Source organism: Schistocerca nitens, chromosome 6 (assembly GCF_023898315.1).
Source record: "Schistocerca nitens isolate TAMUIC-IGC-003100 chromosome 6, iqSchNite1.1, whole genome shotgun sequence".
NCBI classification, from domain to species: domain Eukaryota; kingdom Metazoa; phylum Arthropoda; class Insecta; order Orthoptera; family Acrididae; genus Schistocerca; species Schistocerca nitens.
This window is the reverse complement of record NC_064619.1, coordinates 556,872,670-556,887,389: the sequence shown is the minus strand read 5'-3', so window position 1 is coordinate 556,887,389 and position 14,720 is coordinate 556,872,670. Positions and strand designations below refer to the sequence as shown.

At 41.8% G+C, this 14,720-nt stretch overlaps 1 protein-coding gene across 1 annotated transcript; it reads left to right on the top strand.

The window, feature by feature from the left end:
- Positions 1–766: 766 nt before the first annotated feature.
- On the top strand, positions 767–14,342 carry LOC126263460 (probable cytochrome P450 304a1). Its single transcript, XM_049960553.1, has 9 exons — positions 767–866; positions 3,502–3,750; positions 5,044–5,207; positions 7,397–7,690; positions 10,611–10,722; positions 11,125–11,305; positions 12,555–12,672; positions 13,246–13,387; positions 14,170–14,342. Exons 1-9 carry the CDS (start codon positions 767–769, stop codon positions 14,340–14,342), a joined length of 1,533 nt encoding a protein of 510 aa, XP_049816510.1.
- Positions 14,343–14,720: the final 378 nt, after the last annotated feature.

The window sequence follows — 14,720 nt, the reverse complement described above, 5'->3', positions numbered from 1 at the left end:
TTGGCGAGAATGAAACTCTTGGAAGAAACGATATTGTGGAGAGACGGCATAGTCACAGCCTATAGGACTGTTTCGAGGTGCTGGTGGAAAACTTCGCCGACTTGCCATGAGTCGTGTCCGGATAGCGAAGTCAGTGGAACATTAAAATGCAAAAGGCGAGGGTTCTGGGTTCGAATCACAGCTCGACACATTGTTTTACACTACTAGGAAGTAATAAATCAGTTCACATTTGGTTCAGAATGAAAAACTAAATCCGGAAAGAAGTGATTATCAGAGGAGGAGGTCGAGGTATTGACAGTCTGCTGAAGTCACAGTAAAAGGTGGCAGGAACTCTCCCCAGCATGTTGGCTTTCAGAGTGGATGTCATTTGTGCCAGTTTACATTACACCTACGATTTCCTGATGCCGTACCAGAGTACGTGTATTTGTGTGAAATCATGCCGATCTATCATCGCTGCAGATTGTTGTTGTAGTGTGATGACAGCAGGTTTTGTTGGAGCATCTCTCTGGCGAGAGAGGCGCTGAGTCACGACACGTGGAGAAGTGGGCGTGGCCTCCTACAGGCAGGGCATCGTTATCGCGGAGGGGCCTCGTGGTGTGGGAAGCGGGAGTCGCAGTGCTTAAAAAGCAGCTCAGGGGGCCCATGTGGTCAGAAGGCAGAAAGAAAGCAACAGCACTAGTTGTCTGCCTGTGCACCTAGCTTCATCAGCGAGCAAGACGACCTCCAGGGAAGATCCGACAGAGCCCGAAGACAGAGACCTACCAGAATGTCGCCTCTCGCTCTCCTGTTGTCTGCTGTGATCGTGGTACTGCTGTTGTTCCTCCTCGTGAAGGCCGCATATTCCAGGCCTCACAACTTCCCTCCAGGTATGTACCTCCTGCTGTCTGTCTATACTAGCAAACTGATCACTAAATCACAGCTCCCCTCTCGTCTACTTCCCATGTGCACACGCTGCATGGAACTAGCAGGCTACTCTTCAGTGCCCAATAACTTAGAGAGCCTACATACTCGTGGATAGTGTATAGTCAACAGTGGCTGCCATGTTTTTACCAGACTGAGAATGGGATGTTCGTTCAGCTGGTTCGTAAGGTGAATTGCAGTCACTGTGAAACAGGATAAGATCATACAGAGGTTCTTTGCAGACATGTATTTCCCTCTATGTGACTTGTGTGAGATGTCTCGCTGCACACAGTTCAGCACGACTTGACAACAGTAAATGACATAGTCTTTATGCTACTGCTTGTACTGTACGAAATATTACTGCTATAGCTTTCAACCCCAGACAGCCGTGGAGTGACCGTGAAAATAACTGTAACTCAAAACATAATTTTTGTAGTTAGGGAGGTAAATATTCAGCATGAGACTGGCTAAACGGCTGAAACGACGTAGTACCCAAAATAATAACTGAAGTGGAAAGAAATAACGTCCAGAGCAGGAAACACGTTTCTTTCAAAAAGATAAGAGTGTACTTCGTGTTAACGTTATCGTTCTGTTGCGTGAATATCTCGAAGCTTGTTTTTAACATTCTGTATGTGTTACAAATAGAAGTCACTCACCGCGATCATGTATGTGAAGGCAACTCTCACGAACTACCGCAGAAATTTTGATATGGTTATCTCTAATAGATAGCCTGATTCACGAGGAAAGTTTGTGTGTATAATTTATTACCTCTACAACAGAGAAGTCCTATGGCCATATTCTTAGTTCTATCCGTGAAAAGCCGGCTGTCAAGCTATTAAATCTTTCTCAGACTTCCTGTAATACTTCTACATGGGTTTACTTTCCCAGTCTCACTAACGACATTACAGTAGACACTGCATTTTTCTCTTCCCAAAGCGAATTACTTCAGTTGGTTTTACCCGATCAAGTGTTTCTACTGTTTTTCAGTGTTCGGTAAACTAGGTTACACCTTTAAATTCATTTCACCCATATGAGAGGTAAAGTTGTGTTTTTCACAGTTGTTATAACACCACATTTTATTGGTTCTGCACAGCAATAGCACAGCTCCAATATGTTTTTTGTAGCACCTCCTGTCACACAGTGTTATTTATTATTAGAGATCTTCCGTGTCTGTGTATGGACAGTCACCAAGACACATAGAAGTAAGGTAATATTGGCTCCAGTTAAGTGTGTTGCGGCACTCGTCGTTCGTGTTGTATGTTAATGACCTTGTAGACAATATTAATACCAAGCTCACACTTTTAACAAATGATACAGTCACTTAAAATAAAGTTATACTTTAAAAGAGCTGCAGAAATATTCAGTCATAGCTCGGTAAGATTAAAATGAGAAGAAAGATAGGCAACTTTATTCAAATATTCAAAAATGTAAGTTTTTGCAATTCACAAAACGGAAAAACTGTGACTACAATATCAAAGAATCACGATTGGCATCTGTCAACTCATAAAAGTCCTTGCGAGTAGTCAACTGGGATGAGTACATAGGTTCAGTCGTAGGTAAAGGAGATGGCAGACTTCAGTTCACTGGAAGAAATCCAGGGAAATGTAGTTCGTCTACAAAACACTCGTGTGACCCAGTCTAGAATATTACTGAAGTGTGTGGGACCTATATCAGATAGGACTAACGGAAGATAATGAATCTATACAGGGAAGGGCAGCACGAATGACCACAGGTTTGTTCGACACATGGGGGAGTTCCATGGAGATGATGATGAAACTAAACTGGCATACACTTGCAGGCAAACACCAACTATTCCTAGTATGTCTACATACTAAACTTCAAGAACTAACTTTAGATGGATAATATAGGAAACTATTACAACCAAGTGCGTATCGCTCAGATACGTACGCGGGGACAAGATTAGACTCACCATACCGCACCCAGAGGCATTTATACTGTTAATCCACTCGCTACACATGTGGATGGAATGGTTTGTCTGCGACTTAATGCTATAATAAAAACAGGTTTGATCGCACACGTTATCACAAGTAAATACTACAAAAAGAATTGATATTGTGATTCTCCAACAGCTCCTTACTGACACATCCTCGAAATCCTGCACGCTTAGTATAGGAAACGATGTTTTCTGGTCCATTATTCACATACTATCCAATAACGTTGAACGTAATTTGTAATGAATACTCCTCCTAATCTCTCGCTGCATGTTTCTTCTCTACAGCGTATCAAATGCCAGTGACAGTACTTGTTGTGCTTCTTGATGATTCTCAGTTCTACAAAAACATAGCTGGTTCTTGTTATGCTGTACGGGATCTAGGCTACTCCACCAACCATATGTTTTCGATGAAAAGTGCGTGTCCTCCCTCCGCTGTGTCTCTTGTAACGAAATGAGGAGTTTTATGCTCCTGAAGCTGTGTATAGCGTTGCATAGGCCGGTGCTATTTCCAACAGCAAACTTTTTGGATTTGGATGTCGTAGGAATAAAATGACACTACAAAATTCAGTTCTTGGCAGTACTGTCTCTAGCTCTCTTGCCGCTATTGGCTGTGCAGCTTGTCTCATTCCCAGTGTTGTATGTTACAGGCCCCCCTAGACTACCAATATGGGGAAGCTACATCCAACTGCTGCTGGAAAACTACAAGTTTCCGTACAAAGTGATGGACGCCTTCACGCGCCGCTACAACTCCAAACTGGTGGGCTTCTACTTTGGACCATTACCCGTGGTGGTCATCAGTGACTACGAGGCTGCCAAGGAAGCCTTCAACAACCCTAATCTGCAGGGCCGCATATCCAACATCGCCATCAAGCAGAGGATGCCCCATGAAGACCTCGGTAAGCACTGACTGCTGTCTGAAGAAACAAGAGTAAAATCAGTATACTACTTTATCCCTATTACATTTCCAGCTTCATGATGATGAAACGTACCACGTCTGCTGATTACTTTTCACTTTATTCTCAAAAACGTAGAGACTAAACAAAGTATGTTCCAAATCTTGGTCTTATGACCAGGTTGAATTTAGAACACGTGAGCACTTCGTTTCTAAATAGTAAATGCGCCTGTCGGGTTTCTTCAACGCGTCGTTGAAATAAATTCAGATTAATTGACAAGAGCTTGAATTATGTCTTTTGTTCTTGATATTTTGACCAGTTGATGTATTGCGTTCCCCTATTACGTTGACTAGTTGTTGCAGGTCACGCACAACATTACCATTTGAGACTGCATTGTCAGTCGTTAGTCTACTATATGTTGTTGTCCAGTTTCCACTTACGAAAACTTTCATTTCCACATCTTTGAACAGAGATACTGCATCCTGTGAGTCTGGAAGTGTACGGATTATGATGATACATAGGCTTTGATGCCTGACAGCCAGACCTTAAGCGCACCTTACGAAAATCTTTTGTGAGACAAGTGTTTTCAAAATTAATGAAAAGAGGAAACACACACACACACACACACACACACACACACACACACACACACACAGAGCAAGAGAGAGAGAGAGAGAGAGAGGGAAGTACGAAAATCGTATTAATAATCAATTCTAAAATCTTATGATGGAGATGAGAAATGCATTAAAATAATCTAAAATAACCCAACTCATAGATGGGACTGGCTGAACGCTGTACTAAACGACAATGATACAGCGGTGGATGGAACCCAGATGCTACACAAATTTATACCGATGTAACTGCATATCTTGTCGTTAGCTAAAAATGGGTAGGTCACCACTTAGCTATTATTCTGTCCTCTCACCAAAATAAGAACCTCTCTCGTCAAAACATGAACGGGATTCAGTTTAAGTGTGGCATGTTCTTAATGTAAGCCACGGGCTAACTACTGGGTGTTGAAGTTGGGGGTTGAAGCTGTGTGTTAGTGGCCAGCGTCCTGGATGGAAGCGTGTCAGCATTACTTAATCCTACCAGAGCCACCAGCGTTTCGTACGCCACTGCCAGATAGTTAGCTTCACGCTCAGCATCTTATAACAGTCTGCTGCAACACACCGTCCCCCACAGTGTCGAAGCACACTACATTCTTTGTAATCTCTCAGTATAAAATCATATACGAAATGCATAATGACGCTCAATTCCATATGAATTGCTAAGGCTAGCTTCCACACTGTGCAGGCATAAACTTCAGAGTGGGCCCAGAGCTGATGGAGCAGCGTCGCTTCACGCTGAGGTACCTGCGGGACTTTGGCTTCGGACGGCGTTCCGACCACCTGGAGTCGGAGATTGAAGCTGAGATGACGGAGCTGGTGGAGCTCATCCGGGGAGATCGACAGGATGAGGTGAGTTTCAGGAACAGTCTTTCTTCCCAGTATCTGCTCGTGCTGTAGACAAGTAACCTTGGTTACACTCGTGATGTTCTAGACATCTGTTACATTCATGGTTGTCTGTTTGATTACTGGGAACTTTATAAAACATAATTAGTGTAGCATGTGTATATTAAACACGTTAGTGGCATTATCAATAAGTAGAAACATTAATGTCCACAGCATATAAAATGACATCCTGGCTAAAGTCGGAAGATCCAAGTGGCAGTTCGCAAATGCGACTCTTATGAGATAGGATTAATGGCCAAAACAGACTCAGGGATGAACAGTGCATTTCGTCACACATTAATCTGGAACTTCACTGTACATTCCTTTGATGTTAACCATATTTCTCGAAAAAACCATGAAAGTAAAACCAGAGAGATTTGAGCTTACATCATTCTTTGCTCCCAAGCACCATGCGCGACTTGAACTGGAAGGAGTGGACGTGACAGTAGTACATAAAGTACTCTCTGTCTTACAAAATAATGTGACATGCGGACTATAGATGTGTAATGTCTCCCAACATTAATTAGCGTTGCTCAAAGTCATTGCTTACATGATTACTTTTAAGAATCAGTGAAGTTAACTAACATTCATTCAGAGGTAAAATTAAACATGTAAAGCATCATCGTCAGGTCGTAGCTCCGGATTCCTGACTTCTAGTGACGACTCTCTTCTAATTGTTTTTTCCTTGTTCAGCGCTTCTTGATGGATCCTATCTCAAAGAAGAGAAGTTTGGGGGACATCCTTAACTATGCCAACCCGGCTTCTCATTGACATCCAATATGTATTTTTCGTTTACATTCATCTCAAGGTATTTCTTGACTATCCTGGTTTCTTCCACCAGTTCTACATGACTGTACCATCTTAATATAGATCACCAACGTTTTGCCAGTACACTGAGTTGTACGTTTACGTCCACTCTATTACTTTCATTCCTTACCTTATCCTGTTTTGTTCTTTTCAGCATGTATCTAACAAAATTCATGTCACTAGCTTCACCAGTTCCCTCACTCAGGTTCCCTTGGACTACATTTGTATCACCACATAGTAACCACCAGCAGCGAACACCACTGCAATCAGTTCAGGTCCATACTGCTCCTTTATCCTTTTCGTGACGTCATCCATCAGAATGATGATGAGTGTTGGAGACAACGCACCCCCTTTATGTACGCCACGTTTTGTCTCAGACTATCGGCTCTGTCCACGTACTACCTGAACACTGCTGATACATCTTCTGTAGTGCACCTTCACATTCTCAATCACTACCATGGGTACATTCCTTCCCTCTAGACATTTCCAGATTCAAATTTAGTAGTAGCATAATGTTGGATTTTTGGTTGGCTTCAAGATTTATTCAGTCAGATTCGTTATACACAGACTACATACACATATGACAGGTACTCTGATGACATTTGCCTGTCTATAAAAAATATGTCAAGCTAGTAAATTTCATTCCGGGAAACATACAGACGGATATATATGATATTTCACTTATTCTGAATGCCAGAAACAGGAATTGAGTGAACCCCAGACAACCAAAGAACCCTAACTGGTCAGCTTCACTGTTCAGAACTGTTGCTTCTTTAAAAGAGAACCAGAAAAGCTGAAGCGCTCAGTTCACCTTTAGAACGACCACACAGTGCAGCTGAGCCCGTGACAGAATCGGTGTTGGTCAGCTATAGATGCGGCAGATGACTATTCACAGTTGGGACTACATTAATTTCGTGCCATAAATGCAGTGGAGTGGTATGCAAACGTGGAACTCAGAGTTTGGTTTTGTTCTGGACTTTGAATTGGTGTAATGCAGAAGCTACTTGGATTCTCTTTTACTTTATTCTGGTGCTTATACAGTCTAGGTCCAGCGTCCTGGAATAAATATAATCTGAAAAAATCGATTCATTTCTGTGACATAATCTACACCTCATATTTGAGTTCCTTCTAGGACAGTCACAACAACACAAAAGACTGTGTGTTACACATGGGTCATTCAAAATTCAGATTAGAAAACACATTATCGAAAGATTATACTGTAAGTAAGCTATTAATCCGTCACGTAACAGTGTGGCCCTTTCCAAATTATGAGTATCCAATTCTATGTGTGACTGAAGTACATAGTACTGAAGTGGTTCCTTTGTGTGTGACTGGAAACGTTTCGACAGGTTGTGGTGCAGTTGTCATCAGGAGGAGACTGCAGCCGGCGCGTGCTGCTACCGGATGCCCTTTTCCCCGGCTTCATCAACGGCTTCATGCCGGTGGTGGTGGGCAGCCAGCTGCCGCGGACAGCAGATGGGCTGTGCCGCTACCTGGGGCACGCGGGCCTGCAGACGGCCAGGGCTGGAGACGCCACAGGCGGTTTCCTCACGCTTCACTCCGCACTGGCCTCCATCGCGCCCAAGATGTCCGGCTACCACGACACGGTCGAGTCCGCCGAGAAGATCCTGACATACTTCCACGTGAGTACCCAGTAATGTATTTGTTTGCAGAAGGAATATTTTCTAAAGTAGATCTAATAAGTGCATTTGCTTACAGCTGCCTTTAACTATTATATTAAAGAGAAACTGCAGCAATGTCAGAAGACTGTAGCGAACTGTAGAACCACCTGCAGAGGATCGACGGTTGATGAAGGAATTAGAAGTAAATTAACATAAAGAAATCTGTATCTGCGATGATTATTCTGCAACTCATGCTTAAATGATTGGATTAGGCTTGCAGCAAAATTTTCGGACAATTTTTCTGTCGTACCACTTTCGCCCATGGAAGCTATGAACACCTACCTGTTCCTATGTGATCTCTGATGTATCGAATTTTATCACGATGGCCATATCTCCATGTGTTTCCAGGAATCAGTGAAATATTATGGCACTGAAAGGAGAAGGTTTGTAATTGAAATACCGTGTTGTGAAAAGTTCTCAGCGCACCAAAAACGGATTTATTTTAATGATTGATACCTCAACTGCCTTTTAGACGTATCAGTGAGAATCTCGACGCCCATTCTGTGACAATTCAAAAAGAGCTGCCATTATGAGATTTCCACTCTGCTGCGGAGTGTGCGCTGATGTGAAACTTCCTGCCAGATTAAAACTTTGTGGCGGACTGAAACTCGAGCTCTGGACCTTTGCCATTCGCGGGCAAGTGCTCTACCATCTGAGCCACCCAAGCACGACTCGTGCCCCCTCCTCACAGCTTTAATTCTGCCAGTATCTCGTCTCCTACCTTCCAACACGGTATTTCAATTACAAACCTTCTCCTTTCAGTGCCATAATATTTCACTGATTCCTGGAAACACATGGAGATATGGCCATCGTGATAAAATTCGATACATCAGAGATCACATAGGAACAGGTAGGTGTTCATAGCTTCCATGGGCGAAAGTGGTACGACAGAAAAATTGTCACTAACATACGTTCCAGGAATAGGCGGACAATATATTGCTTTCTCCCACATACGTCTCGCAAAATGACCACAAAGAGGAATCTAAGAATTTAGGGCTCATATGGAGATTTACCAACAACCCTTCTTCCCACATGCCTCTCGTGAATGAGATACGAATGAATGAGAAGATACTAGTACCAGAAATTGCATTCGCCAAACACCACAAGGTAGCTTGTGGATTGTAGATGCAGAATGTTCTGCATAAAAAAGTTGAGTTTACTGGCAAGAACTGCCTCCGCTTGGCTGATAGACTTTAATTTACGTACGCCCTACGTGGACCTAGATTCTTCCCTGTCTTCCAAATCCCTGAAGAAAAGCTTTGCCCTGAAACACTGATCAGAAAGTTGAAGCAGGTTTTGCTAGAAGAGCCGTTAATACAGATTTGAGAAGCGAGTCCTCAGCAGATTATGTTCCTGACGCATTTGGTATTACTTATGTCTCTCAATACCATTGTGTCCTCGGTTCACACGCCAAAACAGTGTCAACCTAGCTGACTAATTCTCAACAATTTCAGCATTAGTACAGTAGTATGTTAACATTCTGTCAATAAGTCACATTAGGATCTTCTCTGTTTCTAAACCTAACTGAAACCTATATCTGAAAGTGAGCTTTATTTTGATCTGTAGCAAGAGCGATGGAGCGTTCTAGGTCTGAGCTTCTGCTTTCAAATTTTTTAATGTGTGTGATTAAACTCTCAAAATAGCCCAGCAATCTGACACCACAAGCTAAGGAAACATTTTTTTTAAAGTTAAGAGATAATGTATCCTCTAAGAGAAAAATTTAGACACGACCTAAATTTGCAAGCGGCTTTCCAGTTAATTTCTGAGAAGGTTATCTGTATTTTACCAATTTTAACCAATTGGTCTGCATTTTAACCAATTGCTCTGCATTTGCAAAGTCCCATGTGTTTCCCTACGTTTGTCAACTCTCGTCATACAACTCACTGGTGATTATCTTCTTACAGGTACTTTATCAATAGATTTTCTCTCTTTATCTTGAGTATTTAGTTCCATTAATTTTTGCAGTTTTTGAATCGAAACCGTTGATTTTTATTTCCTATTTCTGAAATTTTACCCAAACACCTAAAGTTACTTGAATCGAACGAATGACTCACTGAAAAGTCACAAATCGGCAATCATGAACTGTTCAAGTTGCTAATTTAAAACTATAAATTATTCCTCAGAAGTGTGCACCACATAATTAAATAAAGAAAACAACTCGTGGTTATGAATATTTTTGCCACTATGCATTGCCTTTTCTTTAGGTCCTCGTGCTCAAAAATGTGATGCTTAAATTTCTTCCTCATATTAAAAGCTTTCCATCTGTGTTGCCATGACTTGCAGGATGCAGAATTTGATTAATAATCGCCTGTCACTAAATAAAAACAATCCATTTTGGCACATATTTGCCTCTACAAAGAAGATTATTTCAAGCACATCAGTCCTATGTTTTTTCATCAGCTGCGACATGGTCGCGTATACAAACAATGATCCAATACTATCAAATGTTTTTCATCTCAGTCTTTGATCACAACATGAATTCTTAAGACGATGACCAGTTTCAGTCCGTAATGACCATCCTCAGATCATCAGTCCTTTTCTGCCTGACAAGGAAGTGTACCTGCCCACTGGTCATCCGTTTGGTTCTTCGGCTTGTCAGTACAGAAGCACTGACAAATGCTAGCACGCTATTTTTACTACAAGTCTATGGACCCAAAGAAACTTAAAGAGACAAGAGATGCACTGCTCACGAATCGCAGACAATACATCGGTAATAGAAATTTCACACTTTGAGCAGTACGTTTTGCGTTCTCTGTATGTGACATATTACTTGTATGTCAGTGATAATGGACTTGATGCTGATAACGTAACATAATGCGAAAAAAAAATTTTCTCCTGTGATACAAATTTCACGTAAATGATTAAGTCTGTCTTTTTGCAGCAAGTGATCAAGGAACACGAGAAGACATACTCTGATGATCACATGAGGGACTTCATTGACAGATACCTGAAAGAAATAAAGGAGAAGAAGGGTACTGATACAGTATATACCAGTAAGTAAACAAGAGGAAACTGTATCTCAATCACTAATGCATTTGCTCGTATTTCTGTTTTGCTCTTACTTAAAGCATACAAGTCACTTTCCTTAAAAATGCCAGGATTCATTGATGGTTCGAGTGGGGGAAGTAAAAGTGGAACTTAGTAAGTGTGGATAGCCTTCACAAAGACTGTAGCTATTGCTGTGGCTGTTTCAGTTTATGTTGTATGGCGTTTGTTTACACGCTATTGTCGCCAGAACATTTACTGTCCTCAAGGACCTCTTTTTCAACAATCATTATCATAACCTGAATATGAGCCGATGCACGAACTTAATACTACAAATATTTAGCATCACCATCCAACATAACACAACATTTGCTATCTCAAGTAATCACAGCAGGTGTCTGTCTTTGCAGTTGATCAGCTGGGGGTCACCCTGTTCGACACCTTCCTGCCGGCCTCCATGGTTCAGTCAACGGTTCTCTCATGGGCCCTGCTGTACGTGGCCCACAATCCAGAGGCACAGAGGCGAGCGCAACTCGAACTGGACACCGTCGTGGGGAACTCCAGGCTTCCCAACCTCAACGACCGCCCTCGGTGAGTGCCCAACACGTGCATCACCACCGGCTGACGGGTACTGTCCAAGTCATATCGGGCACTGCTGGAGTTGAGTAACCTACAAGTGTTGCTTCGATTTCCGTTTGCAAAAAGTTTCTCACTCGACTAAGTTTTGATATCTCCTTAGTCGCATTTAACACATCTTTACTGCAGCTCTTCAATATAATTTCTACGAAGAGTGCAGGTATTATACACAATCACATTCACATTCACGTTTCTGATGATGGGTCGATAGCAGAAGAGTCTGAATCACATTTATGACATGCAGCCCACTGATCCTATTAGCACCAGGGGTGTTTCTTTACTATCATTTCCAGTAGAGGAATCACCATCACACATTGTGAAGTGTTTTGCGTATTAACCACAGACATGGCAGACAGTCTTATGATCAAGAACTGTATGACACTATCTATTCGCGATTCACAAAACGTGACATTTGTGGCACACTCAACCCTCCAGCCAGTTGGAATAGCTGGGCAAATCGCCATCCAGTCTTCCAGGTTTAGGTTTCCCACATTTCCCTATGTTTCTGTAAGGCAAAATACAAAAACCGTCCTTTGATAAAAGACCTGTCTGAGCTGCCCACCACTAATGATGGCACTGCCGGTGGGGCGTTAATCCTTCCTTTTCTCTCTGACTAATTCTAGGGATGTAAATTTTTCGTGAGTTTGCATTTTAATACAGTTACTCCTGATGTGCCCGGCACTCCAGTTGAACTACCATGGGAATGCAAGTGACGAAAATGAAAAGGATAAATTCTTGTCGAGTTAATTCCTGAATATTCTGTACTCTGACATTACAGAATGAATATGGAATAAAATAATATGTCTGCCCTTACAAACATATACAGTCAGAATCTTGTAACCACCCACGTCCATCTTCTGCTACAGCCATAACTGCTAACGAAATTAGGATTGCTGATTTAATAAATTTTGAAGCCAAGAATATCACATAGCACAATTTGTGTCACAATTGATACATCAAAATACAGTTTTTTTCCAGTGTTTACATTTCATATACATGAATGTACGTTATGTTTCTGTACACAGAACAATACTTTGACACATTCAAATATTTCATTGCACCACCAAACTCATATATGTACCCATTTAGTAAATCATTCGTCAAAGAGAGCTCTTTGAGTAATAGGAAGTTATGCTGATAAGAATGTTCACGTGCAGTGCAGTACATTTTGTTTTGGATACTAACAGCAATCTGTTGTCTCCAGCTTACCATACACGGAAGCCATTCTGAGGGAGACGATGAGGATACAGACACTGCTGCCAATTGGGATCCCACATGCTGCCACAGAGGACACAACCCTACAAGGCTACTCCATACCAAAGGTCAGTTCGAAACCTTTTCCTCCTGTTGCAGTTCTCCATATAAAATATCAGGGAATCAAACTCTGTGTCGGTTTTTCTCCATACCAAAAGTAAGCTGGGTACCTCTATTCCATACCAAAAGTCAGTCGAGATCCTGTATCTTCTGTTGGGAATCGTCTTTCCAATGGCCAGGAGGGAACCTGTAGAACCTGTTCGGATACTCTATACCAGCTATCAACTAAGAACCTCTACGTCTTAGTGGATCTCTTCATATCAGACGTTAGTTGTCCCCGTTTAGGTCTCATTGGGATACTCCATATCAAATGGCAGCTGTGAGCCTCTATCTTCTGCTATCTGATCCAGGAGGACAACGTCTGTAACAGATTTTGCAGTGGCGACTACAAGTTTTCTAATTCATGGAGAAGGCAGAGGGAGTAGAATAAATTATAAACATTAAAGATCGAAACACATCATATCTAGTTTAGTTATTTGAAATTTGAACGACTTATTAGTATTTCTAAAGCAGTGATGCATTTCCTCTATATGCCATAGAGTCAAAAATTTCTGAATGCTGATTGGTACATTGTGCTGCAGGGAACTGTGGTAGTAGCCAACTTATGGAGCATGCACATGGACAAGGGTGTGTGGAAAGATCCAGAGAACTTCAGACCAGAGAGATTCCTCAACAGCGATGGCACTCTCTGCACCAGGGATCTCACTTTACCCTTCAGCACTGGTATGTGTTACCATGTCCTGATTATTTACATTCAGAGTACACAAACGTTTTTATGTATGCCATTCATGTTGCTACATATCTCCTCTATCGATTGGAAACTTTGTTAGTTTATATTACTACTTACAAAGGTGCTATGCAAGTCGATCAGCACATGTTTGGCTATTTTAGCACACAAAAAGTGTAAAATAAGAATGTAGGCTTCCGTATCTGGAGTTCATTTTAACAACATCGTTTTGGGTGTGTGACTGCAAGTACGACATGAAGATGGCTATCCCTAGTAGCTGCTGAAACATTGGTAATTACTCTATATATGACGTTGTGACATACCAATAAGGAGTTTATTGAAAAGGGCAAGAAATGGTTCATGTTGTTCTACCTTTCTCGCACAGAACTCAAATATACTGTTTCCGAAATTAAGAAAGGTTCATTCCGCAGAGCACCACATACTAAGCTTTTGCAGAGCCGTATTAGCAGTTTCTTCTGTTGCTGTCCTCTAACCAGATTAATTGCAATATTTGCAACGTTTGCAAGAAGCGTCAACTCTACTCAATGGAAGTTAAATGGAAAGTCGTCCACATAGATAAGAAGTGGTATTGGACCTTCCCGATATTCGCTAAAATTTTGTTTCCTAACACAACTTTTAATTACTATATTTCGCTTTCTTTTCGTTGAGTATGATCCGACTAGTTGCGTTCACCAAGATTAATTCCACACAACCTTAGTTTTAATTTTAACTGTCTCTCCATTACCGTCAGCTAGCAAGTGTTTATATGTGCTTACAGGCAAGCGGGTGTGCCCCGGTGAGACGTTCGCCCGGCAGAACATGTTCCTCATGCTGGCGACGCTTCTGCAGAACTTCTCAGTCCGGGCAGACGGCCTGCCGCCTCTCCGCTGCAACATCCCGGGGGCCATCGAGACCCCGCCTGCCTTCTGGGCCCAGTTTGAGCCCCGGTGAAGGAACTTGCCCCTTCAATACTCTTCGTGTGGTTGTTAATGTTGGCTTCTCCCATTTCGAGACTGTTGCTATACAAGACATTGTTGCCTAACTCATGAACAATGCTATAAAGCACGAAGAATTTACACATTACGCTGTGATACTCATAAGACGTAGGAGCTGGTGGAGATGGGAATATGTGATAATTATTTTGTTGCCTTTCTTTAGCATATCAATGCGAATTGCCATCTCACATGTTGATTCCTTGAAGACTGACATTTTGTTATCAACCAAATACTCTCTAAATATGTACAGTATTTATATACCAACTTTATTTATTTTATTAAAAATATTTTCGTTATAGTAGCTCTGGTGTTGGTTATTATCCTTGTCTCCCTG